The following is a 15033-nucleotide window of genomic DNA, read 5'->3' on the forward strand; positions in this document are numbered from 1 at the left end:
AGGGCAGAACAGTTATATAATAGGCGGGCAATTTCTCCAGTAAGGAGGTATGCTTTAACAAAATGTAGCTTAGAGTACTATATGCCCAAAGTCTACTTTGGTGAAAGAGTCTAGGGGAATTTAGAAATGTTTGAATGTGTGGGACAAGGAACGGGTGGTGGTCCTGCGGATCTGTACTTCCAGCAGGATGTGGGAGGATAGGGCAATGGATCTGTACTTTCAGCAGGATGGAAGAAGATGAGGATGGGTCAACAGAGGCTTTTTATTTCTTTAATTGATTTTTTTTTTTTACATTGGAAACTCTCTGGTCTTGTTTTGATAGAAGAATTGCTTATTTGCTGTATTTAATAGTTGTTGAAGTTGAGATACCTGAGCAAAGAGTTAGAAGAAAAGTTCTTTTTTGTTAAAGGTTCAGCACTCCTACACTTTAATGGGTTCATTAAAGGGTCCCTATCTACATCCCTGCTTTCTCAAAAAAGACCAGCCGCAGAACAGGGGAGCTGTTTAAGGGATCCTGTTCTCTGTCCCCTCCCTGATTGACACACCACAGATGCTTCAGGGACAGCCAGGAGTGCCCACCTGAGCCACCTGCAGATGCAAGGGACATGGTCTCAGGATAATCTGAAGTTATGAATAGAAGTCCTGGAGATGAGACTCATCAGGCTGCCATGCACAGTGTTTCTGCCTGTTCTGCAGGAGTGCACAATGGTGCAGATCCTGACAGTCCATCCAAGATGTACTATATAAACAGGGAGGAGCTTGATCATGCTTTGTCTGCCTGAAAGTGGAGTCATCAACATGGGATAATCCTGCTGGCTCTGAGCATCCCACTTACCAGCAGTGGCCTGGCAGACTTCTGAATTAGACATGCAGTGACCAACCACAAGTGGCCAATGAAGAAATTTGCCACAGATCCCATATTTCATTAATGAGAGACTACTATAGTAGACTTGTTTGCCACAAAGGACAACACCAAATGACAGACTTCTCCAGAGGAGGCATGAGGCCAGGACCATTGCTGGACACCTTTCTTTGGTGGTATCAAGGACTCCTCTTGTCTTCCCACAGATTCCCCTGATCTTCAGAATAGCATCCAAGATCAGGAGAGATCATGCTACAATAATCTTGATAGCTCTTTACTGGCTGAGACAGATTTTTGGTTGTTGGATCTGCTGTAGACGTTCACGTGAGCTCCCGGACACCTCATGGCCTACTTTGGACATAATATCTCGGAATCACAGTCAGTTCTTCGAGTAGTGTCCCTATGGATGCTGCACTTCAGGTGTGCTTATGCCTCTTGATCCCTTGATCGGAGATTTTCCATTAGCAGCTCCGTTCAGCCCACATATATGCATGCCACACACCAACGGTATATAGAACTGCGCTGGTAAACTGCCCTCAGTTTCTTCTTGGTGTGAGGTGAACTTTAGTATGTCTGCCTTCACCGTGCTTTAGTGTGTTCTGCAGTTGTTTTTTCAGTTATTTTAGTGTTTCTAGTTAATGTTTGTTGTTGTTAGTAGAGGTTTGGGGATTTTTTCTCCCCTTTTTCTGGGGAGCTTATTTGGCCTGGCTGGGCATGCCTTGCTAGCCAGGTTTAATATGTTGCCTCTGTTGTCAGGAGGCTATCCCAGTCAACGAGAGCCACTTTGAGTGTATCCGTTGCTTGGAAGAGTCCCATATGTTTCAAGAATGTAACTTTTGCCTAGCTCCCAAATTTAGAACACAGAAGACTCAGGAGACCAAACTGAGGCTTCTGATGATGGAGTACTCCCTTCGACCCACTTCTGAGTCAGAACAGGAGTGCGCACACACGCGGTTCATCTGTCTCTTCCCAGATCCAGTGCCCCTTCGACCTCAGCCAGGCCTCTCCTAAGAGGGGCAAAATTTCAGAGGACTCTGGTAAAGCTCCAAAGAAGAGGATCTTTGTCTCCCACCACAAAGAGCTGGCTCCCAAAAGGCCCCAATCTCCCACTGAGTCTATGGTGTTGGAGCCCTCAATGGCTCGGCTCAGTACCCTGGAAACGAAGGACTTTTCTTTGGACTTTCCAGCAGATCTGGGCAATCCCGGAGTGCTTTTGAGAAGCACAGCTCTAGCAGGCCCTCTGGTATTGTCTGTGAAGGACAGGGAAACCCAGGACATACATTCCTTTAGAATGGCACTGTCTATATCAGACTTACCATCAGTGTCTTCTTACTTGGCACCGTCAGTCACAGGAAAATTGAAGCACCAGACACTTCGTCCTGGCTCCAGATCAAAGGTATTGTCCACCTCAACTGCTGCATCAGTACTGACCCACTTGGTACTGCGGGGATTCTGCTAATCCAGAGACATGCCTGGTTTAGATGATCCAGAGTCTCTGCTTCTTAGAGGTACTGAATGACTCCCAGTATTGAGACCCTGGTCTTTGGCTTATCATTGCTTCCCAGTATTGCAAGATTTTCTGTCTTTTTCTACACACACCCCCGCCTCCCCATTGGAGGACACCGAGGAGGAGGATGGAGACCTTCAGTCAGTCTCCTCATCAGTGCAGGGTTCCCCTCCACATCCATACAGTAACCCATACTTTGACAAGGATCCTTACCCGCAACAGGGATGGAGAGATCAGTATTGTGTGCTGCCCCCTTCCCCTTGGGATCAAAAACAGTTTGCCAGGTCTTCAGCTCCATTGCACTGAGAAGCTAGGACTAAACAACCTGCTCTATCAAATCCCCAGCATGAGGAGATCCTTGAAGAGCAGGAGACTAGGGTGGATAAGGAGGCCATCCCTCAAACTCTTATTTCATCCTCGACTCAGAATGAGTCTTGCTTACACCACCATCGATGACCAATGATTTTTGGCAGTTCAAGAACTTTGTGAAGAGGGTGGCTGACAACCTCCTCAAGAGATATCTGAAGGAAAAAGACTCACAACACAAGCTCCATCCAGCTCTTTCAGTCAACACCACCCACGTGGGTTGCACTATCTGTTAATGAAGTGCTCCTAGATCCAGTGAAGACTGTGTGGCAAATTCATGCCACCATCCCACCAACTTGCAAATGGGCAGGTAAGAAATATTGTGTGTCTCCCAGGGACTCAGAATTTTTATTTTCCCACCTACTCACCTAATTTCATCGTAATGGAAGTAAATGAGAGGGGAAAACAGTATCACTCTAGGTCTACCCCTTATAAGGACCAGAAGAGGTTAGACATTCTTGGCTGAAAGGTTTACTCATCTGCGACCCTCTAGTTTTGGATAGCAAACTATCAGGCAATCATGGTGAAGTATAACTTCACAAATTACATCAAGTTTGCAGCATTTATTGAACATTTTCCATAGGACCATAATAGAGAACACTGCTCATCCTATGCCCTCAAGATTTATTAATGGTTTAGGGAACCTATACCCCCTGGTTTAGGATCCTACTCTTTCTTGGCATCTCAACTTGGTATTTAGATACCTCATGGGACCTCTGTTTGAATCTATGGCAACCTGCTCTTTGCTTCACTTATCTATGAATATGGCCTGTCTAGAAACTATCACATCAGCCTGGAAGGTTGGGGAAATGGGGGCATTGTTCAGACCTTCCATTTACAGTATTTTTTTAAGGATAAGGTATTTTTACAGCTGTACCCTAAATTCTTACCTAACATACTGTCAGATTTTCATCTTAGCCAGGCCATTCATCTATCAGTATTTTTCCCTAATCCACATAGATCTCAGTGTGAGACCTCCTTTCATTCTTTGGATATTAGACAGGCATTGACCTTTTATCGAGATGGGACCAAGCAATTTTGGAACTCACCTGGACTGTTTGTCTCGAGAGAGATCAACTGGGTTCACAACCTCTACACAGAGACTTTTAGGTGGATCTCTGGATGTATAATCGCATCTGGTGTTCTGTCTCCCCAAGCAATAATATCACACTCTACCCGATCACAGCCAACTTCCCCAGGTTTATTCAAGAGCATTCCAGTGTCTGAGATATGCAGAGCTGCTACATGACCCTCACTGCATACTTTTTCTAAATACTGTTCCGTGATCCACGCTGTCAGATCTGATGTGGTTCTTGGTATTGCTGTACTGTCTTTAGTTTTGGACTCAGTTCTGAAGCTCCCTCTTCCCTGTGGGGATACTGCTTGGGAGTTACCTGAAGTGGAGCACCCATAGAAACCCTACTCAAAGAAGTTACTGACCATTTTTCAGATGTGTCTCCCTATGAATGCTCCACTACTCGCCCTCCTTCCCCTCTGCTTTAGATTTCTTTGTTGAACATTCAGATGGAGAAGGAACCGAGGATGATTCGCATTCACAGCTCTATATACCCTCAGTGCACAGCACAATGTTGTGTAGAGCACACACATGAGCAGAACAGATACTGCCAACAGAAAAGTTCCAATCAAAGGCTCAAGAGGCGCATGCACACCTGAAGCGGAGCACCCGTAAGGACCACTTCTCGAAGAACCACAGTTACTTCACAAGGTGAGTATCTTCTTCATCTACCATGCTGACCTCTAGTCAGTGCACCTGACAGCTTGGATGTTGGCTGGTTGAGCAGTACTAATAGGTTGCTCCCTTCAAGTTCCATTAATTCTCATACAAAGTAGAAGGTCCTCCATCAGGAAGACTTACTCTCAAAGTAGAAAAGATTTTCCATATGGGCAGCCCAAAACAACTTAGACCTAATTGAGGCACCAATACCAAAGATACAAGATTATATGCTGCTCCTGAAACAAGTGCTTGGTGTTCTCAATATCCACTTGCACATCCTTCCATAGGGTCTAGGCGGTGCTAAGACTGCACCCCAAGTTCATACCTAAGGTAGTCTCAGATTTGTACCTAACTTTGCCAGTGTTCTTCCCGAAATTTCACACAATAGGAGAGAAGAAACTACACATGTTGGACACACATCCAGAGCATTTACTGTATTACTTTAATAGGACCTGATCCATTTTAGCTGTCCCTCTTCCTCTTTGTGGCCTCTTCTGGTCCATCCAAAGGCCAAGCCATCTCATCACAGAGAGTCTTCAGCTGGATTGCGCAATGCATTTCCATCTTGTACCATGCTCAAAGAAGAGAAAATGATACTTACCCAAAAGTAATTGTGGTTCTTTGAGATGTTGTAGTCAGTGTAGATCTCCATAACCTGCCCTCCATCCCCACTTTTCGGTGTCTTTAGCTGTCACTGGCTTTGAATTGCGAGGGAACTGAGGGAGGGTCGTAGCTGCCCCACCTTTTATGCCAGGGGTTCCCAACGCGGTGCCCGTGGGTGCCATGGCACTGGCCGGGGCATCTATGTGCGCCCGCCTACTGGCTGCTGGACAGGCAGCCCCCACAATGCCACCAAGAAGCAGCAACGTCAAGAAGTGTTGCCGCCAAAATTTCAGCAGTGACACCTCTTGATGACGCTACTTCTTGGGGGCATTTCGGTGGTGATGTTTCTAGGTGTTGCCGCTTCTCAGTGGCATTTCGGCGGCTAGTTGTCCGGCATCCGCCACATGGAAAGGTTGGGGACCACTGCTTTATGCCTTTGTACAACATGCATGCCCTTGACAGACACTGCTACTTAAATTTCTGGTCTTGGGAGCATGAGATGTATGCACACTGTACAGTAGGATCCACACTGCCTACAACATCTCAATGAACCACAGTTATTGTAGAATAAATCGCTATTATTTTTGTCAATTTCTGGGCACCAGCAATTGTTATAGTATTTGGCATCTCTGTAATGGTGACCTTTACCCTCAATATAATCTGTAAAAGCACAGTTTGCAATACTTTATCTGTAAAGGCTTGTTAGTGATAAAGTATAAAGAGGAAAAAATCGAATGTCTTGGTTATTTACCTTTCTTCATCTTAATGAATTTTCAGTTGACACTGATTTCTTTCAATTACACTAATAAAAAAATGGCGGGTGATATTTTTCAAGTCAATTATATTTTGCTGTGATTAATGGTGGAAAGTATCCATATTTGTGTTAAAGATTTTTTTCCTTTTTACCCAATAGTATCTGAAAGTAAAGATCTACCTGATACAGTTAGAACAGTGTTAAATCAAGAAATGAATCGGCTTTTTGGGGCAACTAATCCAAAGAACTTCAATGAAGCTTTCCTTAAAAAGAACTATGACTCACTACCACATAGGTTATCAGGTACTTTTGTTTTTGTTATTTCTAAATTGTTTCCTGTTTCTGTGGATTTACCTCAAGAACCCTTATCTTTCTCTTTCCCACTTCCTATGCTCTCATAGCATTGGCCCTCTCTGTTCCCACACTGTAGATGTGATAGGCTGCCTTTTCCATCTGGAATGGCTTTCTTGTATCCATTTAAATTCTCAGTTGAAAACAACTTTTTCTCCTTGCCTATATATATATATCTCTCTCTTAATATCTCTCCCTGTATGCCTCAATTCTTGGCTGCACTGTGTAAAAAATCTTTGTATCACTTCTGGCCCATAGACATTTCTGGCATAAGTGAAGTGTCATGAAAGATCTTTTAATGCTAACTGTTTAACTCTGTAAAATGTTTTGGGATATGGTTTATATGAATGACACTTTACAAAAGAATTCTATTTTATTGATTCATTAAATTTAAAATATCCTGGGGATGGGAAGTTCCCATTAAATGGAAAAACTTAATACTGTGAAACACTATATCAGCAAGCTTTCTTCCTAATTCTAGCAATAATTCATTGATTTTAAAATCAAAGTGATTCTTCCATGCTGGTTTTCTGTTTCTGAAATTGTTGGATTAAATTTGTTGCAAATCAGAGATTACACCTGCAAATGGTATTGGCAACAAGTGGTATTTGATCAAAAGAGATAAATAATAGTGGGTCCAGTAGTCTAAATATGCTGCACTTAAAGATTCAGGCAGCTGCCATCTCTACTGTAGATCTGCAATGTAAAGTTCTCAACATAAGTGTTGATGTGTCACGGAAGATCTTCTGCTGCAGTTTGACTCAAACATTGTCTGAATTAGCAGCAGAGAATCCTGTGGCACTTTATAGACTAACAGACGTTTTGGAGTGTGAGCTTTCGTGGGTGAATACACACCTGCGTCTGACGAAGTGGGTATTCACCCACGAAAGCTAACGCTCCAAAACATCTGTTAGTCTATAAAGTGCCACAGGATACTCTGCTGCTTTTACAGATCCAGATTAACACGGCTACACCTCTGATAATTGTCTGAATTGGTTGGCTCCAGTAGGGCAGGAACCTGTAGAATAGTCTGTACCCACTAGAGAAAATACACGCACTTAACCAGGAATTGCAGCCAGGTGTCCTGAGTCTGTATATTCTTCTTCTGTCAGCAAATAGCTGTGAAACTCACTGGCAAAGTGTCTCATTCCCTTTAGTGGCTGTTCCATATAGACAATAACAGTCTACTGTATTGCTACCAGTTACACCATTAGCTGAAGAGGTGGATGTCCGTGCTGTATGTCTAAAGGTCTCAGTCTTTTCTGATGACCCAAGATAAGAATCAGTGTGATTCCATGTGATGGAATTTCTATTTTTAAGGGGTGCTTTGTTTTGTTTTTAATTACAACAGTTTTGTCCTTGATCTCTTTGTGCCTTATTTCCCAAGTTGTGTGAATGCCATCTAATCTCACAGGGGTGTTGGAAAGATAAATTCATTGTTTGTGAAGTACTGAGATAGTATGGTGAACTCAGGATACACACTCACCAGGAAATTAATAATTTTTTATTCAGTGCAGGATTTAGATGATTTACATCTAAAGGTCCCTTATTTATTGAGGAGGATAAACTGAAATACTGAATAACTACTCATTTACTGTATGAAGCAGGGGTCCTGAGGAAAATGTAACATAATCATGATAAAAGGCTATCATGTATATGCAAACTAAGGTTGCATAGGCAGCATGGATTCTGTCAATTTGGAACTTTTGAGTGCTTTGAGTGCTTGACTTTTGAAAGGAAACATTCTTTTAATGTAGTTTTTTAATATTTAATATTCTTTTAATGTAGTTTATTAAAGCATTAAAGTTAACACAGTACACGATGATAGAAATGCTAGAAGTGGATGATTCGTAATAGCTGTGGGAAGCCAAATTTGAATTTCTTCATGTATGTCTGAAATGTCAACCATAGTATTATATTAATGCAAGTTTCCGAAAATGTGTTAAAATGTTTAGTGCTGGTGAAACATCTCCAAGGTGCGGACAGTAATTTGAAGCATACAAACCTCCACTTTTCCTGCAGAGTGGCATAAAGAGTTGGTCTTCTCATCAGGGCATTGTTCCCTTGACCTCACCAGTAGAACTCCGTGGTGCTGGAACAATTTTTATAGTGGAGGCGCTGAACGTGGCAACCATGTATTTGGGTTGTTGTTACTACTTGAAGCCAAGGGGTGGGGCAGCACCCTCACCAACCCTAGTTCCAGCACCTGGGGTAGAACTTTCCCTCTTAATCTTCCATGTTTACTTCTGCCTAGTAGTTTGTCATCCAGTGATTAGGTGTCCTCATTTTTCAAGTCATGGTTTACTATAGCACCCTTTCCCAATGGTGATTACATATTCTAGTGGCTGCTGCATTACAACATGGGCAGTGGTGATGCAGGATTCCCAACACAGCCCTGACATTGTGCTTCAGCTTTGATCTAGAGGGGCCACCACTAGCATTTAGAGGTTAGTACATTCTCCGTGCCTATTTTGTATTTTGAAACCACCACCAAGTTTGCCAATCTTAATTTGTTTTATGTAGAATCTTATGTATTTAAAAATAGACATAGCGCACCCCTCTATTTACTGTAATATGGAGAACATTGAACATAAGACTCCAATTGGTAATCCTTTTGTGCCAGTTTTGAACTTTGATCTAGAACTCAGTAACCCATTTTTTTTCAGAGCTGTGCAGTCTTTATATTGTGTCATACAGACTTGTTTGACTTGATATTATGCTGAAGAAAATTATTTTTCTCTTGTAGCTGCCAAAATGGTGTACTATTTGGATCCTTCCAGTCAGAAAAGAGCAGTGGAGCTAGCAACATCCCTCGATGAATCCCTTACCAACAGGAATCTTCAGGTAAAGAGTGGAGATTTGTTTGGAACCTGAGTTTGCCTCTTCTAGAGAATTGGCACCAGGAGTGTTGTTCCTGTGTTTTGTCTCCCTGCTGTATTAGCCCCCTTAAACTTTTTCGTTCTGTAAGCGATATCGTCTTGGTTGTTTAGGAAGTTTTAGATTGTATTAGACAGTTGGTACATCCATAATCTGTGTATTTAATGGTATTCTGCAAATGGGCAGAAATCCTGACTTTAGGATCCTTTTGTCAGTCATAAAAACTGTTAAAATAGCTTCTTTCCCATCTTAACTGTTTTTTCCACAGACTTAGGAATCTTTTATCCTGCCCTTTCTGGGGGCATATGGACTTGAAATCTGTGAAATACTCTGTCTCTTTCAGGAAGAAATAATATAGGAAAGAATTAGGACAATGTATATCTGATGACTGAAAATCTAGTCTTGGGACCTCAGATAAAGGTCATTATAATTGCAGCTATTTTAAACAAATCAGAATGGAGAGATCAAAACTGTCTGGATTAATGTACAAAATTCCTCTGAATTTCCTCTTTTCTCCTCTATCCTTCAATGCTAGTGACACTTACTAGACACTTGACACTTACTCATAGTTGCTGGAACTAGAGAAGTGGGGGGGGGGGGGTGCTGCAGCACCCCCTAGCTTCAAGTGGTTTCCATTATATGCAGGGTTTACAGTTTTTGGTTCAGTGGCTCTGAGCATCCCCTCTATACAAAAAATGTCCAGCACTCCTGCACTTACTAGAAAATATGATTCTTCAAAGGCTGTTTCCTTTTCAGTATGCTCCTTGGCTCTTGCTGCTAGTGCTTGACTGAAATGCCCATAGCTCAAAAAGCTGAGCCATTAGGTTCTAGCATTGTATATAACCTCAGCTGCAGAACCCAAGTGCCTCTTGTGCTGCCAGCTGTCCAGTTCCTTTCTTACTACTGAGATCAGTGTCCATCAGTTGTTGTAGCAGACCTGTCTGTCTCTTCACATTCTAGGAAGAAAAAACTCAGGTATTCTACAGCAGAATTCATATACTTACTATAGAACTTAATGCTGTTTCATGTTAAACTAAAAATAAACCATTTATCAGTTTCTTATTCCCAGTATAATAGACTAGCTGTGGAGTTAAGTTTTTTCAGTATAATTGTCCTAAAATAGAAAATGTTTTTCATTGATAATTTGAGAATACTTTTTACAGAACGGCTAGCTACACATGGAGGAGTTGATGCTTTCCAGCATTGTGGTACTATTTTCTTAACCAGCGAAGGGAAGTCTGTTTCTGAATTTTAGTGACTTAATGATTGCTTGCGTTAAAAACAGACTAAGAATACACTGAATAGCCACTCGAAGGGTAGGATTAATTATAGTATTCTCATCATCCAAGACCACTAATTATCAGGAAGTCACACATCTTAAATACCCATAGTCTAATAGTTCCAACAATTAGCAGTAAATATAGATTGGATTTTGAGCTACTTTGTGTAATCTTGAACTCACGTGAAGATCCTTATTCTTTGCAGTGACTGCAGCCTGCAGAGGGAGTGGATCAGTTCGAGAATTCTTTAATTGCTTTGTAGACCATTGAGCTGGAGCCCAGGCTCCGGGACCTTTCCCCTTCGTGAGATTCCAGAGCCCAGGCTCCAGCCCGAGCCCAAAGATCTATGCCATAGTCAAACAGCTCTATAGCCTAAGCCCCTCAAGCCTGAGTCAGCTGGCATGGGCCAGCCATGGATGTTTCATGGCAGTGTAGACATACCCTTTGAATCTATCACTAGAAAGCAGGGTTTCTAATCCTTTAATCATTCTTGTGGCTCTTCTTTGAACCCTCTCCAATGTATCAAAGTCCTTGAACTGTGGGCACCAGAACTGGACACAGTATTCAAGCAGCAGTTGCACCAATATCAAGTACAGAGGTGAAATAACTCTACTCCTATCAAGAATTCCCTGTTCATGCCTCCCAGGATTCTGTGAGCTTTTTTGGCCACAGCATCACACTGGGAGCTCATGTTCAGCTGATTATCCACCACAGCCCCCAAATTTATTTGTCGCTGCATCCCAGGATAGAGTCCCCCATCCTGTAAGTATGGCCTGCGTTCTTTGTTCATAGATGTATACATTTACATTTAGCCATAGTCAAATGCATATTGTTTGCTTGCCTCCAGTATATCAAGAGGTCTAGACCAGTCTGAATCAGTGACCCATCCTTTTCATTTTTATCACTCCCTCAATTTCTGTGTCATCTGGAAACATTATCAGTGATGATTTTATTTTCTTCCAGGTCATTGATAAAAATGTTAAGTAGCATAGGGCTAAGAACCAGTCTCTGTGTGATCCCACTGGAGAAACACCCACTTGATGATGATTCCCCTTTTATAATTACATTGTGAAACTTATCAGTGAGCCGGTTTTTAATCCTTTCAGTGTGTGCCATGTTCATTTTATATCAGTCTAGTTTTTCAATCACAATATTGTGTGATATCAGAAGTCTTGCTATATTATGTAAACACTATTACCTTTATCAACCAAACTTGTAATCTCATCAATAAAGATATCGTATTTGTTTCACAGGATGTATTTTCTATAACCCAAGGTGATTGACATGAATTATATTACCCTTTAACTCCTTATTAATTATCAGCTGCTCCATTATCTTACCTAGGATCAATGTCAGACTGACAGGCCTATAATTACCCAAGTCATCCCATTTACCTTTTTAACAAATGTAGGGAAACTACATGGAGTTTTCAAATACTCATAAAGTATTATTGCTTGAATTCAGCCTCATAATACAAATCTGGATTTTTGCCACCAGTGTTGTGTCTTAGAGTTATGAATGCTCCACCTGTTATACCTTCCAGATGTTTTATTTATTTAGTGGATGGCTTTATAATTTGCAAACAGTTCTCCACGGTTTTCTCTATACTATGTCATTCTTCTGGTCCAGTATCTTTTCCCTGTGTGGTTATCAAGGTGTCTTCATAATTGTACAATCCAAAACTTAGGAAAAAATACTTCTGGTTTCATCTAGAATCATTGTGTAGGTAAAGCTAGAAACATTTAAATCAAATGCTTTATCACTGGAATTGCTGACCTCTGGAATTGTGTGGTGTTGACACTTTGTTGCTCTTCCAGTTTTTTCTGCCAGCAAAGTTTGTCTTAAAATTTGTGTTAAAAGACTCTCTCCAACTAGTAGGGCTAGAAACTTCACTTGACTTGATACTTTGACTCTAGAGAGTAAATTTAGTATTTTTACAATGTGCTATAAGAAGGCTTTTGCATCTATGCCCTTAAACTAAGTCTACAAATGTTCGTACAACTTTCTCAAATATGTATAATTTTCTGTATATGTATTTATTTAGAAAAATACACATTTGAGAGTAGGGCAGAAGCTAGAAAATAACTATATATTCAGAAGTATTATCTTTTAATGAGTGTCATAGATAAATATTTATAAGAAGATTTAACACTTTGTTTTTGTTTTAATTAGACTTGTATGGAGGTATTAGAAGCTTTGAGTGATGGTAGCCTGGGAGACTGTAAAGAAGCAGCTGAAACTTACAGAGCGAATTGTCATAAGCTTTTCCCTTATGCTTTGGCTTTCATGCCCCCTGGATATGAAGAGGATATGAAGATCACAGTTAATGGAGATAGTTCTGCAGAAACTGAAGAACTGGCCAATGAAATATGAACAACTTCATTTAAAAAAAGAAGAGAGAGAATGGAATAACATTGGTCCATATCTGGTGTATAATATTTTTGTCACGCACCTGCTGAATTGTTCTAACTTACACAGAGAAAGGAAGGAGTAAAAATGTTGCCTTCAAATAGTTTTACTTTTTTTATCCTGCTGACAAAGTATATATATAAAATATCTAACATATTACTGGATATAGGTTGTTCAGTTTCTTAAGAAAAATTAAAAGCTGCTAAAATTGAAGAAAAAAAAAAACCCTTATCCTTACCTACCTACCCCATGTTTTTAAACTAATTTATATGAAATCTGGAGGCTCATAACCCTCAGAGCAGGTGTGTGGCAGAAATATTACTTTAAATTTGTCTTGTGAGATTACTATTATCTCAGACAGCAAAAACGCTGTTTTAGCACTGGATTCTTTCACTGAGCACAGAGTTGTTGGGGCTTTAGCATCTGACTGATTTTGATATGGAGATGATTCTATTCATAGGAAGTATTCATTGTGAATCACTATTTACAGAGAAACCTACAACATACATGTGATGTTGTAGAGACGGGACATACAGATACGAAGCAGAGTTAAGAAACATAGGGTGTTCAGTAAGCTTGTTGTGTCTCCGAAGTTCACTGTACACGATCAGTTTGGTGTTCTTGCACCACAGTTTTTAACGGAAGGAACCAGTTAGAACAATCTCTTCATTTTAATTAAACTTGAAAAGAAAGAACACTGCTGGTTTTGAGATGAACCTCACAGCATAGTTTGGCCAAACTTGTTAAAACTGTAATGCAAGAACCAAATGAAATTATGCACTGTGATGTGGCACCAACTAATTAGAAAGATAGTGTGCATTTTTCACATAGAGTGAAAACAAAATGAGAACATACTATGGCTTGAAGTTACAAAGAGCGGAACTCCTGACTACCATTTTATGACTGATGAAGAGACTAATAGTTTAAAACCTCAGCAGGCCTTGTTCACGTTATGCAGAGAAAAACAAGTGCTGCAGTTTAGATACCTCTGGAACTTTTACACAGTGTCACAGGTTTGTAATACTTGAAGCCCTACATTTCTAAGAATATATTTCTTGCTCAGTTGTTTCAGGCAAACTCAAGACTTTGTAACTTTTAAGGGGCCCAAGATTTTCTTTTTTTTTTCCAAATAACAGACCAGCTTCTTATTCCTGCAGTTACAGATGTAATTTCCTTTGTCAAACATAAGGTACCAAATATAATGCAATAAAATGTTTTGAAAAACAGTTGTGTGCATATTTTAACCAGTCTGTGTTGGACTTTGTAAATTACTGGATGAAGAGAGAGGTGCAGTTCAGAGTTGATTTAATATGCTGTTCAGTTCCACTGTTAATGTGTCACTGCTGATGGGTGGACTTTGATTGTATATTAAGTGCTAATGCATTATATATTAGTGCTTAGTATCAGGGAAATCCAATAGTACAAAATGCATTACTACTTGACTTCAGAATACCAACAACAAAGGTTATGCTGACAGCTGTTGTGGACTGCAATTCATCACTTGCAAAATAAAGTTCAAGCCAGCTGCATTAATGGTATAGATGAGAGAGTGCCCAAATGCTTTTATGGACCTTAAAGCAATGAAAAAATTGACCACAGGCTAAAAAGTCAGTGCCTTCTTTGCAATATTTCAATTACAGAATATCATAATTAAGTGAAAGTATAAATTGTATCTTTTTTCGTATTGTGGAATTTAATTATTGACACTTTGTATAATTGTGGCCTTCAGGGGGGCTACTTTTTCTCTAACCCTCCTTTTAAAATAGGAAGGGCAATTTTTACTATTGATTTTTTCCATGTAATGCATTCAGCACCACTTATATGCATGCTTTTCATGGATACAGACTTATCCTTGTGTATGCAAATAGTGTAGTTCATGTTGTAAATGTTGTGAAATGTAAGATGCTTTGCCATATTTGTGTTTTAATCTGCCGGGCTTTCAGGAACTTAAATACCTTGGAAACTTTTTAACTGACTCCGAGACTGGTGCTGATGTATAGATCCTGACCCCTCCTTCAGTCCAAGATATTTGGACTACACCTCTTCTGCAAATACTGAAGGCAATTCAGCCTTGTCCATAGGGGTCTGAGTTTTGGCCATGCTGCTTCAACCCTCATGCCACTTTCTCTGCCTCTGGTACTGTAGGCAGGCAGTTCTGTGTTCCTGCCTTTTTATAGCTAATTGTGAGTCAGCAGGGAGCAAAATCTTTTCTCCCTTCATTCTTTCCATTCTGGGGCTCTGCTGTGTGAATGGGATCACCCTCTAAACTCATTCTCTGTATTTGTTTTC

The 15033-nt window shown here is 40.6% G+C and overlaps 1 protein-coding gene across 1 annotated transcript in view; it reads left to right on the forward strand.

The window, feature by feature from the left end:
* Positions 1 to 13970, forward strand: part of NAA15 (N-alpha-acetyltransferase 15, NatA auxiliary subunit) — a 58173-nt gene extending 44203 nt beyond the window's left edge. The window contains exons 18-20 of the mRNA XM_032804438.2: positions 5987 to 6130; positions 8925 to 9022; positions 12508 to 13970. Of these exons, the coding sequence (XP_032660329.1) occupies positions 5987 to 6130; positions 8925 to 9022; positions 12508 to 12708 (443 nt within the window). The 3' untranslated portion in view covers positions 12709 to 13970. The remainder of the gene's footprint in view (positions 1 to 5986; positions 6131 to 8924; positions 9023 to 12507) is intronic.
* Positions 13971 to 15033: the final 1063 nt, after the last annotated feature.

Source organism: Chelonoidis abingdonii, chromosome 5 (assembly GCF_003597395.2).
Source record: "Chelonoidis abingdonii isolate Lonesome George chromosome 5, CheloAbing_2.0, whole genome shotgun sequence".
In the NCBI taxonomy this organism is placed as follows: Eukaryota; Metazoa; Chordata; order Testudines; family Testudinidae; genus Chelonoidis; species Chelonoidis abingdonii.